This window comes from Tenrec ecaudatus, chromosome 1 (assembly GCF_050624435.1).
Source record: "Tenrec ecaudatus isolate mTenEca1 chromosome 1, mTenEca1.hap1, whole genome shotgun sequence".
Lineage (NCBI taxonomy): Eukaryota > Metazoa > Chordata > Mammalia > Afrosoricida > Tenrecidae > Tenrec > Tenrec ecaudatus.
Window position 1 is genome coordinate 76152571 of NC_134530.1, and position 19245 is coordinate 76171815.

Sequence of the window (19245 nt, forward strand, 5' to 3'; positions counted from 1 at the left end):
TCCTACGCATGAGAAACTTGGACATTGAAAAAGAATGACCAAAGAACAATCTATACATTTGAATTGTAGTGTTGGAGAAGAATATTAAAAGCACCATGGACTACTAAAAGGACAAACCTGTCTTGGAAGAAGGCCAGAGTCTTCCTTAGAGACACGGATGGCAAGACTTCTTAAATACTTTGGACATGCTGTAGAAAAGAGCAGTCCCTGGAGAAGGACATACAAATTGCTAGACACTATTTAGCTAAGTATTGGACCACTATGCTGGAGGCACAGTAAAAAAGAGGAGATTGACAGAATGGCTTCAACAATGGGTTCTGGCATAGGAACAATGGTGAGGACAGCGCAGGTACCCTGCAATGTTTCATTTAATTGTGCATAGGGTTGCTATGGGTTGGAACCAACTCAATGACACCTAGCAGTAACACAAGATTACAGTCTTGTAGACCTACACAGGAAATTCTACTCTGTCGCATAGGGTTGCTATGAGTTGGAACAAACTCCATGGGAGTTAGTTTGCTTTTTTGTTTTTTAATTTGAAAAAAAAGATAACGTGTTGCACTGAGAAAAAACACTTTAACAAAGCTCAAGGTGGATGGATATCTTTTCAAATTATAAACACTGAAATACATTTATGGGAACTTAAAAAATTGTTCTTAGATGGACTAAGTGTTTTAAGCAAAGTTAAGAATGCCTCAAAGGTAAGCCAAAAATAGAAAACTATAAATCTTGATGAAAGATTTTTGCCCAAACAACTATTAGAAAAAGACCCCAGAATTCCCACTGATGTGATAACAAATGAGGTTGGGATTTCACCTAATTCACTTTTAAGTTCAAGGAAACACCTTAACCTCTGCAAGGTTCCATGGGTGTCTAAAGCATTTCATAAATATCTGCTATTTCAAAGAGCCTATCCTTCCGTAAGTGTTTTACGCAAGATCAAAGCTCGGAAAACAAATTTATGCAAAAATCATAACGATGGAACGAGTCTTAGATTTACCAATAAAATCGAGAACCTAGTATGATTAGAAGAAAGAGTGGGCATATGTTGGCCCAGTTACATACAAAGCACAGAAGTCTGGTTAGAAGGTTACAGGGAATATTTCCTTTGGGATTCCAAAGTGCTAATCTTCTGAAAGATCAAATAGCAAGTTAAGGGACTTATGAAGAAATGCTAATAAAACTAAAAACTGCACTTTTGAGAAAGATCCCAGGGACATGGAACCAAGGAAGATTTTTTCCCACTATGACAATGCACTTGCTCATTTTTCAAGGGTAGCAAGGGCTTTCTATAAGAATTTTGTTGGAAACCTGTTTGTGCCCCCTTCAAAATTCTTTTTATTTCAAAACTCAAAATATATTTAAAAGGCACACAATTTAAGTCCCTGCAGGATACCAAAACCATAGTTTGAATGTGCTATAAATCAAAAAGTTCAGAATTCCTTGTGAAAGGGTAAATTATTTTTGTTGTTAAGTTTCATCAAGTTGGTAGATTCACAGTGATCCTATGTACAACAGACCAAAACTACTATCTGATCTTGCACTATCTTCACAATTGTTTTTGTTAGAACTCAACAGCTGCTGCCACTGCCAACTCATTTCCTTGAGCGTCTTAAACTGAACGAAAATACCATCTGATCCTGCACTACTTTTACAATGTTATGTTGGAACCCAATGATGCAGAAACTGTCAGCTCATCTCCTTGCAGGTATTCCTCCTTTTTCCTTAGCCTTCTACTTTACCAAGTATGATGTCCCTTTCCAGGGACTGCTCCATCCTGAAAACATGTCCGAAATAGGTGAGAAGCAATCTTGCCATGCTTGGTTCTAAAAAAGGACTTTGAATATTTTCCTCCAAGACAAATCTGCTTGTTATTCTGACAGTCCAGAGAATTTTCAATATTCTTCATCAACAACATAATTCTCATTTGGTGTTCCTTTTGAACTGACAAACTTATATAAAGTAATTGAAAATATTACAGGAAGGGCTCCAGAAAAAATAATTATAATGTCACTGCCATCAAAGCCAATTTTGACTCAAAATGACCCTTTTGGGCAGAGTAGAAAACTGCTCCTGGGTTTATAAGACTGCAAATTTTTAGAAGAATAGAAACTCTCATCTTTCTCCCTTGGGGTGGCTGGTGGTTTCCAATTGTTGGCCTTCTAGTTAGCTGCGCAACTCACAACCACTACACCCCTATGGCTCCTTCTGGGAATAGTTAGAGAGATGCAAATGTCATCTTCAGGAGTATATTGACTTAGGTAAAGGATGTGTCAGGAAACAATAGTGGGGCCTTTTGATAGTTTTGTTTAGTAAAGGCTTCTATGATTTCGTAGTAATACTTTTTGACTTGTTATCATATTATCTAGCTTGCCAAGTGGGCTCTAGTAAGTGTATAGTACTTTGTAATCTAAAACAATGTAACTTTATATAAATCTTAAGCACATATTTAACTGTATTTAAATACTACATATATTAGTGGAAAAAATCAATTTTGAATTACCAGCTATCATGTCATGGATTGCATCATGACCCCATCATCAAATAAGTGTTAGCTTGGTTGAGTCATGATTCTCAGTTGACAGTAATGTAATGATATAATTTGGTGGTTAGCGAACAATGTGATTCATGTCAAGTTGTAGTCTGATGACTTAATGAGTTTTAAGAGGATGCAATACCCTGAATCAGGTCAAAGCCCTGATATGATATGAGAGGTTTCCCTTTGAGGAGGCCTGCATCACCTTTTATCTTACAAGACATAAAAGGAGATAGAAGCTGTACACTGGTGCAGATAGGAGCTGAACGCACAGGGAATCCAGGGTGGATGATACCTTCAGGACCAGGGGTGTGAGGGGCGATACTGGGAGGGTAGAGGGTGAGTGGGTTGGAAAGAAGGAACCGATTACAAGGATCTACATGTGACCTCCTCCCTGGGGGCGCGAATAACAGAAAAGGGGTGAAGGGAGACATCGGACAGGGCAAGATATGACAAACTAATAACTTATAAATTATCATGGGCTCATGAGGGAGGGGGGAGTGGGGAGGGAGGGGCAAAAAAGAGGACCTGATGCAAAGGGCTTAAGTGGAGAGCAAATGCTTTGAAAATGATGAGGGCAAAGAATGTACAGATGTGCTTAGCACAATTGATGTATGTATGGATTGTGATAAGAGTTATATGAGTCTCTAATAAAATGTTCAATTAAAATAAAAAGCAGCTAGAAGCAGTAAAAAGGAAGGACCTACTAACACAAAGAAAGAAGAGCCAGGAAAGAATGCTCATGATCATTAACCATTTGACAGGTTCAAATCAAAACAGCAATGAGCTAACATCTCACCCCAGCAGTAACAGAAAAATTGACAAAAACAGAAAAGAAATGCTGAGAAAGATTGTTCCTGGGCTATACGGCATAGAAAATGGTAAAATGGTATGGTGTTCCATTAAGATGTTAGAAATATCATATGATCCAGCAATTACATTACATGTTATACCAGCTATAGAAATAGGCTGTGACATAAATTATTTCCAAGTGCAAAAAGATGGAAATAACGTAAACGTCTATCAACAAATGACTAGATAAACTATGATATATGCACACAATAGAACATATGCGAGATAAACAACAAAGAACAGCCATAATATGAATGCAAAACACCTTATACATAGATGAACTTGGCAACATTTTGCTGAGTAAAATTAGTCAATCACAAATAATGTATGAAACTACCACTGTAGAAAGTGAAGGAAAAAAATTATTTACACATGGAAAGAATCATTTTTTGAAGGTTGGTTACCAGAGGTGGGAGAGGAAATGATAGCCATAATTCCATAGTTCCTCAGATACCCGCGTACATTGGGATTAATTGCATTCTGTCTACATCCACTTTATTTGCAAGAGATGTTAGAAGAATTTGTTTCAGAGGACAGCACTGAAAATGCAGTTCAGGGAGAGGGACATGTCTGATCAGAGCACACAGGAGCAAATGAAGGGGGAGGAAGAGAGAGTGGAGCACATCCTGGTCCACCAAGTCTTGAGGACAATATTACCACTTCGAACAGCCAATGCACAGTGGACCATATGCCTGATCCCACTATGAGACACGACATCCCTCAGTGACCCATAGTCCTACAGGGGACAACACTGGGGACACAGTGTGGGAATTCCGCCTGATCTAATCCACCACGTCAAGACAAAACACTAAGGGCGTGCAACAGAACAGCAATGAAGCCTCAGGGAATACAAAAAAATAGACTTTGGGGCCAGGGCTTGACACCCCATCAGACTCAACCATAAAACACTCCTAAAGACCAACAAATAGTCCTTAAACTAACTACAAGCTTTTCTTTTTTGTTGCTGTTGTGGGGGGGTTTGTCATTGGCTTTTTGTTGTTGTTTTCTTTTGTTGCTTGATTTTGCTCTGTCTTGTTTTTGTGCAAGTTATTATCACCTCAGGTCTGTCTAAATAAGATAGGCTGGATGAACAATCTGGATTAAAAAAAAGGGACTGACAGTTCCAGGGGGACATGGGAGAGAAGGAGGTGGGGGAAAGGAAGTGGTGTTAACAAACTCAGGAACAAGGTAACAACAAGTGATCCAAATCAGTGGTGAGGAGGGTATAGGAAGCCTGGTAGGGCATGACCAAGGGTAATGTAACGGAGAGGAATTACTGAAACCCAAATGAAGACTGAGCATGATGGTGGGACAAGAGGAAAGTAAAAGGAAATAGAGGAAAGAACTAGGAGGCAAAAGGCATTTATAGAGGTCTAAACACAGGCATGTACATATGTATATATATGTATATGATGGAGTAACAGATCTATATGCATATATTTATAGGTTTAGTATTAAGGTAGCAGATGGACATTGGGCTTCCACTCAAGTACTCCCTCAATGTTAAAACACTTTGTTCTATTAAACTGGTATTCCATAATGCTCACCTTCCCAACACAATCACTGAAAACAAAGAGGGTGCATGAGCAAATGTGGTGAGGATAGCTGATGGACCCTGGCTATCAAAAGTTACAGGGCCTAGAGTCTTAAAGACTTGATGGTAAACAAGCGACCATCTAGCTCAGAAGCAACAAAGTCCACATGGAAGAAGCACACCAGCCTGTGTGATCATGAGGTGCTGAAGGGATCAGTTATCAGGCATCAAAGAACAAAAAAATCATTATTGTGAATGAGAGGGAGTGTGGAGTAGGAAACCAGAGCCCATCTGTAAGCAACTTGACAGCCCCTTGCGTAAGGGTCACGGGGAGGATACAAGCCAATCAGGGTGCAGTGTAGCAACGATGAAACATACATCTTTCCTCTAGTTCCTAAATGCTTCATCCCCACCCACTAATCATGATCCCAATTCTACCTTACAAAACTGGCTAGACCAGAGAATGTATACTGGAACAGATAGGAATTGGAAACACAGGAAATCCAGGATGGATGATGATCCCTTCAGGACCAGCGGTGAGAATGGCAATACTGGGAGGGTGGAGGGAGGGTGGGGTGCAAAGTGGAAACCAATTACAGGGATCTACATATAACCTCCTCCCTGGAAGATGAACAACAGAATATTGGGTCAATGGAGATGTTGGACAGTATAAGATATGACAAAAAATAATTTATAAATTATCAAGGGTTTTTGAGGGAGGGGGAAGTGGAGAGGTAGGGGGGAAAATAAGGAGCTGATTCCAGGAACTTAAGTGAAGAGCAAATGTTTTGAGAATGACGAGGGAAACGAATGTACAAATGTGCTTTACACAATTGATGTATGTATGGATTGTGATAAGAGTTGTATGTGCCCCAAATAAAATGATTAAAAAAAGAAAAGATTAAAGTGGATGTCAGAAGAAACTCTGAAACTTGTTCTTTAATCATAGAGTAGTTAAGGCAAATGGAAGAAATGACAAAGTCAAAGACCGGAACACAAAATTTCAAAGGGCATCTCCAGAAGATAAAGCCAAGTATTATAAAGAAATGTGCACTCAATGGCATCTAACAGCGACCAAGCCATGGTATTTGGCATAGCAATCCTCTCATATGCATATGAAAATAAATAAGGAAGACAGAAGAAAATCTGACACCTTTGAATTATAATGTTGGTGAAGAAAACAGAATATACATTTGCCTATCAAAAGAATAAATTTGTCTTAAAAGAAATCCAACAAAAGGTTCTGAAAAGTGAGATGGCAAGACCTGGTCTCATAGTTTAGATGTTATCAGAGGAACCAGTCCTGGGGAAAGATGGAATTCTTGGGACAGTCGACAATTAACAAAAGAACTGAGCCCTTCAACGATAGAGACTGTAACAATAGGCTCAAATATAACAGTGACTTTGAGTATAGCACATGACCAGGTAATATTGTGTTCTCGTATAAACTGTGTGGCTATATATAAAACCAATTCTATAGCATTTAGCAACATCATAAGCTGCTAAACTTCTGTCTGTCTAGATTTATAACAGAGGAGATATTTTATTCTAACAATTGAGTTTTCTGGAGAAACAGAACCAGTGACATTTATATATGTAAGAGAAAGAACTTTATATCAAGAAGGAAATTTGTGTCAAGATAGAAGCCCAGCCTCATCCAACTCAAGTCCATAGGTCAGAGCCCCCACCCTACCATACACAGGCAGCTGCCAGCATATGAGACAGGAAGGCAAGTAGGAAGGTGGGAGATCGTAAGCCGATGAGAGCAGTCTCATGGATCCAAGTTCAGCAGAAACACAGCATGGTACCAGTAGGTTTCAAGGTTGGCAAGCCAAATGGCCCACTGGTCCCAGAAGGATCCAAACAAGAAAGGAGGAGACGAGCAAGAGAGGAAGGCGAGACTTTTACAATTTTTTTAATAAATAAGACTATTCCACCAAGGAGATGCATGCTGTCCTGATTCAGAGGCTAGATTCCACCAATACCTTCCCACAGATGTACCAAGTTGACACAACCTAACCATCACAATATTTAAAGGAAAATGATAAAATATGTACAGCAATACTGAGTATAAAAATGAGAAAGATGTGAATGCAAGGGGGCAGAGAAACTAGATTAATGGAAACAATACCAAGAATATAAATAACGAGAATGTTTATACATTGTGAAGACTAGAATTAATGTCATTGAACTCATGTGGAAATTGTTGGATGGGAACTGAAACTGTCATGTAAATCTTCATTAAAAACATAAAACGAATTTTTTTTAATTTAATGAGAAAGTCCAGATGCCGTCAAGAAAAAAAATGTGTATTGAAAGCAGCTTTTATTCAATAATGTGAATCATTATCAGCTTAGTAAATACAGAATTTCAAGTCTTTACAAACTAAGCAAAAGAAAAGCATGGTTTTTTCCCAAGGTCGTTACTGGTGTGGAGACAGGGTGCTATTCTTTTTGGTTTTATATACATATAATAAAAATCATTTTATTGGAGGTCTTACAGCTCTTATCATAATCCATACATACACCTATTATGTAAAGCACATTTGTACATGTTATCATTTTCAAAGTATTTCCTTTCTACTTGATCCCTTGGCATCAGCTCATTTTCCCCTCCCTCTTTCATGAACCCTTGATAAATTATTTTCATATCTTACATCGCCCGCTGTCTCTTTTCACCCACTTTTCTGTTGTTGGCTGCCCCTATCATTGTGATTTGTCTCCCCTTTCTCCTCCCACCTTCCCCCTACACTCCTGGTATCACTACTCTCATTACTGATCCTGAGGGATTTATCTGTTCTAGATCCCTGTGTTTCCAGCTCTTACCTGTACCAGTGTACATGCTCTGGTCTAGCCGGATTTGTAAAGTAAAATTGGGGTCATGATATTGGGGGGGGGGGTAGTAAGCATTAAAGAACTAGAGGAAAGTTGTATGTTTCGTCAGTGCTATACTGCACCCTGACGGGCTCATCTCTTCCTTGTGACCCTTCTGTGAGGGGATGTCCAACTGTCTACCGATGGGCTTTGGGTCTCCACTCCGCCCTCCCCGTCATTCACATCAATCAGATTTTTTGTTCTGGACCTTTGCTGCCTGATACCCGATTCCACTGACACCCCATGATCACACAGGCTGGTGTGCTTCTTCCATGTGGGCTTTGTTGCTTCTCAGCTAGATGGCCTCTTGTTCATCTTCAAGCCTTTAAGACCCCAGATGCTATATTTTTTGATAGCTGGGCACCATCAGCTTTCTTCACATTTGTTTATGCACTAGCTTTGTCTTCAGTGATCGTGTCAGAGAAGGTAAGCATCACAGAATGCTGGGTTATTCAAACAAAGTGTCCTTGTATTGAGGGAGCACTTGAGTAGAGGCCCAATGTCCATCTGCTACCTTAATACTTAACATGGAAATATATGTACATAGATCTTTTCCCTACCATTATATATATTTACGTATGTACCTGCATTTATACCTCTATAAATGTCCTTTGCCTCCTAGTTCTTTCCTCTATTTCCTTTTACTTTCCTCCTGTCCCACTACCATGTCCTATCTTCATAGAACTTTCATTAATTCCTCTTGGCTACACTGCACTTGATCAAGCCTTACCAGGTATCCTACACCCTGCTCACCGATTTTAGATCACTTGTTCCCTTGTCCCAGGGTTTGTTAGCTCCCCACTTCCTTTCCCTCCCCTCCCCTTCTCCCATGTCCCCCTGGATACATCAGTCCCATTGTTTTACCCTCCAGATTGTTTATCCCACCTGTCTTATCTAGATAGACATGCAAATACAATACTAAACACAAAAAGAAGACAAAGCAAGACAGTACAACACAACATAAAAAGCAACAACAAAAAAGAAAAGCCTATGAATAGTTCTAGGTCTGTTTGTTGACCTTTAGGAGTGCTTTCCAGTTTAGTCTGATTGGGTGCCACACCCTAACCCCGAAGTCTGTTTTGGGGATTCTTCGGGGACTTCATTGCTTTGCTCCCCTTGGTGATGTTACACGCTCTTAGGGTTCCGCCCTGGTGGTAGGATCAGATAGGGCACGATTCTCGCACTACAGCTCCAGTGTTGACCCCCGAAGCACTATGGGTCAGTGAGGGGCATCATGTCTCATGGTGGTGCTGGCCCTAAGGTCCTCTCTGTTCAATGGCTGCTATGGGTCAGTGAGGGGCATCGTGTCTCATGGTGGTGCTGGCCCTAAGGTCCTCTCTGTTCAATGGCTGCTCTAAACAGGAGTGCAGTCCTCAGGGTTTGGCAGGCCAGGATGTGTTCCACTCTCTCCTTCCCTCTTAGTCTGCTCCTGTGTGTTCTGATCAGACACGCCTCTCCCCGAGCTGTTTTTTCAGTGCTGTCTTCTGTAGTGCATTCTTTGGGGGGGGGGGGGGGGGAGGCGTGTGGGGAGTGGGAAAGGGAGTGTCCACGTATCTGAGACTGGACCTGCCCTGCAACATAGTGCTATTCTTACAACCCTGAAAGCAAACATCAATCAAGTCAGTAAGAGAAGTCATTGTCATTTCACCCAAAAAAAGGTCAAGTGAAACAAAATATCAAGATGATGCTCATTTGTTTTTGTTTGTTTGTTTTTTTATGTGAGGGGGATAATACATTAGAGTTCCTTCCACCAAATCATTGAGCTCTTTATTTAGAGGTTCTGAAAAGATTGCATAACGGTATGCAACCAAAAAGGCCCGACTTGTGATAGTCAAAGAACTGGTTTTGCCACAAAGCAGCCGTTTTTTGCAAACAAAAAACCAGTGACAGCATGCCTTTTTTCCTCCATGCACCTTACTCACTTGACTTCCTTCCATATGACTTGTTTCCATGAATGAAGAGGGGCATGAAAGGACAGCAAGTTGACAGCATAAAGAGGTGAAGAAAAAAATGAGGGGGTGCTGTCAGCCATCCAAACAGATGAGTTTGAAAACTGTTTCCACGAATAGAATCGCATATTTGACAAATGTATTAATGTAATAGAGAGTACTTTTAAGGTGATAGGTTGTTTTATAAAAATAAGTCACATACACAGCTTTGGGGGGCGGAATTTGGTGTGGTGTTTTTTTCTGGGGGGCTACCCCATTGCATATCTAAAAGGAAGTCATTCAAAGAGAACAGGGTAATGTTGTGTGGGTTCGAATCTGGAAAGGTGTATGCAAGGGCTGTACCCTCCCTTTCACCACACTTCCCTCAATCTGTATTATGAAAATATAAACTGCAAAACTGAATTATAGGAATAACATGGCATCAGGATTGGAGAAATATGCAGATAATATAAACTTTCTTTCTGAAATCAAAGAGGACTTCAAGTGTTTATTGAAGATCAAAGCCTCAGTATGAATGATACAGCAAAAATTTTTTAATAAATCATTTTATTGGGTCTCATACAACTCTTATCACAATCCATACATACATCAATTGAGTAAAGCACCATTATACATTCGTTGCCCTCATCATTCTCAAAATTCGCCTTCCACTTGGGTTCCTGGAATCAGCTCATTTTCCTTTTTTCCTCTCCCCCTCCCTCCCCGCTCCCCTCTCCCTCATGAACCCTTAATAGTTTATAAATTATTGTTTTATCTTATCTTACACTGCCCGGTGTCTCCCCTCACCCACCTTCCGATACAGCAAAAATTTTAAAAACTCACCACCACTAGACCAATAAGCAATACTAGGATAAACAAAGAAAAGATGAAAGTTTTCAAAAATTTCACATGGATCCAAAACCAATGCCCATGAAAGCAGTTTGTCAAAATATAAAACAATGTACTGCAGTGGACAAATCTGCTGCAAAAGACTTTAAAGTGTTGTAAAGTAAAGATACCACTTCAAAGACTCAGGTGGTACCTTGACCTAAGTCAGGGTGTTTTCAACTCTCTCATAATGAATGTTGAAGCTAGACAATAAATAATAAAAGATGAGAGAACCACTGCGTTTGAACTATAGTGTGGGCAAAGAACACTGACTGCCAAAAATGAACCAATATATCTGTCTTGGAAGACGTACAACCTGAATGCTTCTTAGAAGTGAGGATGGTGATGTCCTACTTTGGACATGTTATCAGAAGGGACTGATCCCTAGAGAACAGTACTCTTGGTAGAGGGCAAGCAAATAAAGAGGAAGGCCCTCAGCAAAGAAGAACTGACACAGCAACTAGCGAAAGGGCAGTGGCAGAACTCAAGAGTGTTTTATTCTGTTTACATGGGATCACTATGACACAGAACCAACACGACAGCATCTAATAACAAAACTTTGGTTTTCCCTAAAATGTCAGAAAATGGTTCTTTCATCCCTATTATTTTTACTTTGCTAGTACTTCCTAACAGATATAACCAGTATGTGGGTTCAAAGAAAAAGGAACCAGTTCAAAAGATTAAAAGTCTGAATTTAGGATGTGGCTCTACAAGAGTCTTTTTTAGCATTCTTTGGTATCTACTCATATGTGTGTCTCTGTGTCTTCTGAACGTTTTATAACTCAGGCATGGCTAGGTTTTGGATCCACCTTACTCTGGCATAACTTCATTAGTACAGCAAAATAAGACCCATATTTCCAAATAAATATGTAGGATTACATCTATAGGTAATTCCAATACTGACTCACAGAGCCAACCCCCCCCACACACACACACACACACACACCTTTAGGGGTTTCCAAGACTATGACTATTCATGAATAATAAGTTCGGTCTTTCTCCTGCAGAGTTGCTGGTGGTTTCAAACTGCCAACCATGTAGATCACAGCCTAATGTGTAGCTACTATACCACCAAGGTTCCTAAATCCTATTTGGGGGAAAAATAGTTCCATCCATAACACCATTTAATTCAACTTTAACTTATAGCAGCCTTCTTTGGTCCTAATTTTTTTTTGAGAAGTACTGAAAGTTCTCGATTAATTTCAATTATTTAATAAGCTTTCTTTAAAATAAAATGATACAACCAGAAATTGGTGGGGGCTTGGGGGTTAATGAAATGTGTAGACAATAATTGCCAAGGAAAAGTTTAGTAATTTGGTTAAAGTATTTCTCAAAAAAGCCACAATAAGACATCTAAATCTTATTAGTGATATATTGAAACCAGTCCCGTCTTCTTCCTTAGTGTTATTCCTCCTCTTTCCTCACACTGTGTCAGATACAGAAACTAACTTGTAAGTATGCAAATGACGGAAGTTAGTTTCCTACTGCAGCTATAAAAGAAAGACCACAGCGGGTGTTCTAACAGCACATTTATTTTCTCAAACTTTAGGAGGTTAAGAATTCAGGGTCAAGGTACCTACTAGCTTTTGGAGAAAATTCCACTTTGTCATGTCTGGAAGATTTTTTTAACCCTTTCAAAATGAATTATTTTCTGCTTTAAAGTTGTTAACATCAAGTGTTTTGAGTAACGAAAGGCATTTTTAATTGAATCGGTAAAAAATACTGTGAACTGGGACACAATTAGTGGAGCACATATGGCTCAGGTGCTAAGTTTAGTGGAGTCAGGCTCATTTGTTCATATTCAAAATTACACCATTTCCCAACAAATGGTAGCACACACTGAAAGTGAAAGTGAGTTAAGTGCTTCCCACTAAACTCAGAAGGAAGAAATGTAGGTGGGACTATATGTCCTGATAGTTACAAAAATGTTAAGCTTCTACAGGCATAATTTTCTTGATTTCTTAGTCTGTGCAGCAAGTGAAACCTCCTCTTCTGTTTGTACTGGATTCTCTGTGGCTATCTGCCCTTTTTAAACCTCAAAAATAGATAGGTTAAAAAAATACACTCAACTTAGCATAACAAAGAGAACCCTATTGACAGATGCGATTACTTCCACAGGTACCACTCACATTCACTGCCAGCAAGTGGACCCCTAATTCATAGCTAGAATTCCAACACGTATTTTGAGTGACACAATTCAATCCACAACACTTATTAATAGTAAAATGAGTTAAATAAACACTTACTAAACAACTATTACCACATGCCAAAGCGAAAATAACAGAATACTTCAAGTCTAGAATGTATGAAATCTATGTGAAAACAAGACACAAACATCATTAAACACATATAGCAGTAGCACAACCTCTTTAATCTTGACAGAATGAAATCAGTTGTGAGTAGTAGAAAGAACAAATAGTTCAATAGAAGGGAAAAAACCCAACTATAAGCCTTAATTTTAAAGCTATGAGAATTTAGATCTGAGTTCAAAACCAATTTTACCCATTATCAGCTATGTGAATTTGTCCAAGCTATGGTGGATCAAATTATGCCCTCAAAAATATGCATTGTATATCTTAACCTCTTTGCTTGTGGTTATAATGACATTTGGAAATGGGTTGTCTTTGTTGTGTTTATGAAACAATATTAGTGTGGAGTGGATCCCTTTTGAGATATACAAGGGATAAAACAAGCAAGCAGAAGTAGAAATGGTAGGAGAGAAAAGTCAAATCACATTAAGATCACCTATGAGCAGAAATGCAGAAGAGACATGGAACCAAACCAACAAGAGAAGCATTTGATCAAGGACAAAATCCAGAGGGTAAGGAAAGGACACAGTGATAGAAAACACAGGGACGAGGGAGGATATATGATGGAACACTGAAGGTATTACAACAAAAGAATTGAAATTGTTGAATATAAAACCATGACCTGCTCTGAACATCTTTACCTAATTCACAATAAAAAGTGAAAAAACAAAAACAACAGATAAGTACGTGAGAAGATGATTTTGATGAGAAGTTATTAGAGACGTATCTTCCACGATGTCAGGATAGCAGCGGTTGTTTAGGCAAGAGTGGCTTAGAGAGCTACAGATACACTTCCTGTAGTAGGTAGTCATAAGCTGATTGCCAACCTATAACAACACTGCAAGACAGGGTAGAAGTGTCCCCTATGGGTTTCTCAGACTATAACTCTTTATAGAAATAGAATGCCCCATCTTTCTCCCAAGAAGCAGCTGGTACTACCAAACTGTTACCTTGTGGATCACAGCCCAATGCATAACCACTATGCCACCATAAAAATCTCCTCTAATTCAACTCTACAATTCAATCCTTTAAAAATTAGAATGACTATTTTAAATTTCTAATTATTTTAAACATCAAGCCTCTCACATTGCAAATTAAGCATAAGATCGATTGAATTTTGTAAGGTGGACAAGTATTTAAAATGTTGATAATGTTGAGGGTTGAGGAGAGATAGGGTTTTCTAACCAGCATGCAGTAACAAAGTTGTGTTCAAGCAGATACAGGTATTTTCATTCCTTAGTGTGCCAGACAAATATCTCTAAATTTCTACAAGTGACAAAACAAGAAAAGAAAAAGGAAGCACACAAAATCACTGTTACTGAGTGGATGCCAACTCATACTGACCCTCTAAAACATAATAGAACTGCCCCTGTGATTTCCTGAGACTTTAAATCTTTTTTTTAATTAATAAATTATTTTATTGGGGGCTCTTACAGCTCTTATAAGTATCTATATACCAATTGTCAAACACATTTGTAAATGTGTTGCCATCATCATTTTCAAAAATGTTTTCTTTTTGAGCCCTTGGTATCAGCTCCTCTGTTTAAGGGAGTAGAAAGCCTATGTTTCTCCTGCTGGGCTTCTGGTGGTTTCGAACTTTGGAATCTTGTGATAGCAGCCTAGCACATAATCACTATGCCACGAGAGCTCCTTACGGAAGCACTCGTTTAATGTAAAACACAATCTCAAAAATATATGGGGGCATAAAAAAGTTCATGGAAAATTTCAACTTTTCTATCAATTTTTAAAACAGCTTTGTACACAACTGGTAGAAATATAAATCACTGTAACCATCCTGAAAGGCAATTTCATGTTACATAATAGGTAAGTAATTCTAGTTTGTTTAGCAATAGTTGAGTAACTCTATAAACATGTATACAATTTGACCAAGAAGTTCAAGATTCATCAGGTTTTTCTATGGAAACATTAGATGTCACAATAATTCATGTACAAAAATGTTCTCCATGTTTATATTAACAAGACATTACAAAATACCCTATATGCCCAACATCATAGGGCTGATGGTAAAATTATGATAAACCATAACATGAACTACAAACCTAACAAAAGGTTTGTAGAGAAACTGAATTAAAAGAAACAGATATTTAAAAAAACTTTTTGAGTTCCCACATGATACAAGACAGTAGGTCTAGAATAATCTCATTTGTATAAAAAAATTAATAACATGTAATTATTGAATCAACCCCAGAATAATATACTGCAAAAATTAACTTGAAAGTGATTATTATTTTTCTTCTTTCTAAACTTCTTCATCTACTAATTTGTTTAAAATGAACACAATTACTTTTAAAATCTGAAATTTTTAAAGTTTTATATTTTGGATTAAAAAAAGGGGCATTTATGGAGGTCTAGACAAAGACATGTACATGCAAATATATATAGGAGGATGGGGAAATATATCTATGTGTCTATCGTTATAGGTTTAGTATTAAGGTGGCTGAAGGACCTTGGGCCTCTACTCAAGCACTCCCTCAATGCATGAATACTTTCTTTTATTAAATTTGCACTCTATGATGCTCACTCTCCTGACACAACTGCTGAAGCCAAAGAGGGTGAATAAGTAAATGTGGTGAAGAAAGCTGATGGTGCCCGGCTATCAAAAGAGATAGTGACTGGGGTCTTAAAGGCTTGAAGATAAACAAGCGGCCATCTAGCTCAGAAGCAACAAAGTCCACATGGAAGAACACACCAGCCTGTGTGATCGAGTGGTCTCGAAGGAATCAGTTATCAGGCATCAAAGAACAAAAAAATCATATCATTGACTGCACACCTCCACGATAGGATCGCTGAAGACAAATGGGCGCATAAGCAAATGTGGTGAAGAAAGCTGATGGTGCCCGGCTATCAAAAGAGATAGTGTCTGGGGTCTTAAAGGCTTGAAGGTGAACAAGCGGCCATCTAGCTCAGAAGCCAAAAAGCCCACATGGAAGAAGCACACCGGCCAGTGCGATCACGAGGTGCCAAGGGACCAGGTATAAGGCATCATGCAAAAAAAAAAAAAAAAAGATCTAAGTGTGTGTATGTATGTGTATATGTGTGTATATGTATATATGTATATGTATATATGTATATATATATACCATATTAAATGAAGGGGGAAGTGCAGAGTGGAGACCCAAGGCCCAAGTGTCGGCCAATGGAGATCCCCTCATAGAGGCGTTTAGGAGAGGAGATGGGTTAACTAGGGTGCGAGGTAGTACCGATGAAGAACACAGCTTTCCCCCTGATCCTGGATGCTTCCTCCCCACAACTACCATGATCCGAATTCTACCTTGCAGGGCTGGATAGCGCAGAGGTTGTACACTGGTACATGAGGGCTGGAGGCACAGGGATTCCAGGGTGGATGATACCTTCAGGACCACGGGTGTGAGGGGCGATGCTGGGAGAGTGGAGGGTGAGTGGGTTGGAAAGGGGGAACTGATTAAAAGGATCCACATGTGACCTCCTCCATGGGAGATGGACAGCAGAGAAGGGGGGGAAGGGAGACTCCGGATAGGGCAAGATATGACAAAATAACGATGTATAAATTACCAAGGGCACATGAGGGAGGGGGGAGCGGGGAGGGAGGGGGAAAAAAAAGAGGACCTGATGCAAAGGGCTTAAGTGGAGAGCAAATGCTTTGAGAATGATTGGGGCAGGGAATATGCGGATGTGCTTTATACAATTGATGTATGTATATGTATGGACTGTGATAAGAGTTGTATGCGCCCCTAATAAATTGTTTTAAAAAAATACTAGAAAATCTACACAACCATTACTGCTCCAATACTACTACACAATTCATTTCTAGTTTACTTTGCAATAAGTAAGTACGGTTTATTGGGTGCAATATAGGGTCTTGCCAACAGAATTTCTGCCAACAAAAAAATTTTAATGACCTTTAAGTAAACTGCCTGAAGTTCATAAAGAAAACCACAGCAGAATGCCACTTCTTTGCTTGATTTAGAAAGAAGTAACAAAAAAAATAAATATGATAAATGAAAATTTTTTTAAAAGAGAGTAACCATTATAAAGTAACTGAGAAAGTCAGAGGAAAACATCAGTTAGAGTTACTCATATAAACCTCTTCTTCCAACCTATCTCCACCAGATTATCACAAGGGAAGATGAATCTTAATACACAGTGAGAATAACTTGGAAATTTATTTAAATTATCAAAATGTTTGTATTAGTCTAATAATTAAATACAGAACTAGATGTAATCACACTAAGGCTCAGACATTTAGAATTTATTCATTTAGATTACTCTTACAACTGGTTCCCTCTCCAAGGAAAGAGAATGGAAGCCACCTCTGACCTTTTCCAGCTCCCAAGGCTAATTGACAATGGTCCGACCTGCCTCCACCCGCCATCCTTCTGAACCCTACTCTGACACCAACTGTTCCTCCTCAGGCACTCTACTTTCCCCTCACTCTACTTTTCTGTTGGGTCCTTAATATATTGCAATAACCACAGAAGAACTCACAGGTAATGGTCACCGTTATGGTGTTTATTAAGGAAGTGAAGATTACAATTCCAATGAGAAATGCTCAGGATACAGTTGCTAAGGCAGGACAGTTTATTCTCTGCTATACTAACAGACAGGTCTCTCTCTGGACCCTAGGTCTCTTCTAACTTCCAGCCTCCTTGAGTAATGTTACAAAGTCCTTTCAAGACTGTCAATGAAAGCGCAGGGCATGTCTCTCTGCTATAAGCATACCTGAAAATACTCAGCTTCAGCTCTGCAAATCAGCAAAACCCATTACTCCACAACCCATGCTCTGAAACACTCAGCTTTACATGCTGTGTATTAAGAAGATTACTGCTCGGTCTCATGCTCCAGCTCCTTGTGCTGCTGCTACTGCCTCTCCCCTACCACTCTTCTATTGTCACAACTATCTCCTGATCAAAGATGTTAAATGTGCCAGAATCTCAGGGTCCAAAGGAAGTACTCTACTCCTGGCTCTTCTCTCTTGCTGGTAGTGAAATACCCCACCCTTGATTCTGAATGCCTCATTTGCTATCCAGCTGGATAGCAACAACAATTAACCCTGGTAACAATCACTCACAGGTGAAGCACATAATCCAGAGTGTATTCTCACCCCCAACTTCTTATCCAGACTCATCAAGAAACTGGTATCATTTGGTGAGAGTAACAAAAGCTATGGCTAAAAAGTTCCTATTAAATAATTTACTGCCTGCAAATTATAAGAAATGTTAAAACGCATCCAAGAGTTATAGAATTTGATTACTAGTCAAATACGTAGAAAAAGAAAAAAGTACTTACCACTAAGTCCCAATTATTTTGTTCAAGCAGTGTTATAGCTTCATCAATGTTTTCAATGCCAGTACACGCCTGGAAACAAAGTTAAGTATGAATTTCAGACTTACATTTTTTGAGTTGAAAGATAATTAGTTTCAAAATGTAAAGAGCACGAGTGTAACTTAAGACCAAACATCTCAGACATGAAACTGCTAATATTTTCCACACATAGTTTGAAGAAGGCAAACTGAAAAGTAAATTTACATTATTGACATAAATGGCAAGAAAATGTTTACCCACAGTAATATCTAGATAATCTTTTGATCACCTAGAATGTTTGAAAATGTTTATTTTTATAAACTGTAGAAAACTGAACTGCAAAAAAAAAAAAGAAAACTGAACTGCAACCCATACCTTTACACCTTACATAAAAATTAACTCTAAATAATTAAAAGACCCAAACATACTACTAAGCATTAAAAACAGCCTCCCCACCTCACGGAAGGCTAGGCTGCCATCAATCCAATGAGTCCCTTGTGAGTTCAATGAGAGAAGAACAACAGGCACCCAGAGGGAGCCAAGAGCAGGTGGTGGTGGTGTGCTGTTATGTCAGCCTGACCCCTAGTGACCCAATGCACAACAGAATGAAGACCATCCTCTCAATTGTCCCCATGCTTGAATCCCACTGTTGCAACCAGGGTGTCAAGCTATCTCATTGAGGGTTTTCCTCTTTTTCACTGCTCCTGCTTTATCAAACAAGATGTTCCTCTCCAGGGACACATCTCTCCTGGAAACATGTACAGAGTATGTAAGACAAAATCTCTCCATCCTTGCCTCTAAGGCAGTGGGTCTCAACCTTCCTAATGCCGCCACCCTTTAATATAGTTCCGCAAGCTGTGGTAACTCCAAAACCATAAAATTATTTTCATTGCTACTTCATAAGGATAATTTTGCTGCTGTTATGAATCAGGTGACCCCGATGAAAGGGTCATTCAACCCCAAAGGGGTCTCGATCCACAGGTTGAGAACCGCTACTCTAAGGAGTACTTAAGAGGCAGTTGCA

At 39.1% G+C, this 19245-nt stretch overlaps 1 protein-coding gene across 1 annotated transcript in view; it reads right to left on the reverse strand.

Moving 5' to 3' along the window:
* The window catches only part of FAF1 (Fas associated factor 1), a 504460-nt gene that overhangs the window by 431132 nt on the left and 54083 nt on the right, over positions 1-19245 (reverse strand). The window contains exon 2 of the mRNA XM_075555846.1: positions 18207-18275. Within this exon, the coding sequence (XP_075411961.1) occupies positions 18207-18275 (69 nt within the window). The remainder of the gene's footprint in view (positions 1-18206; positions 18276-19245) is intronic.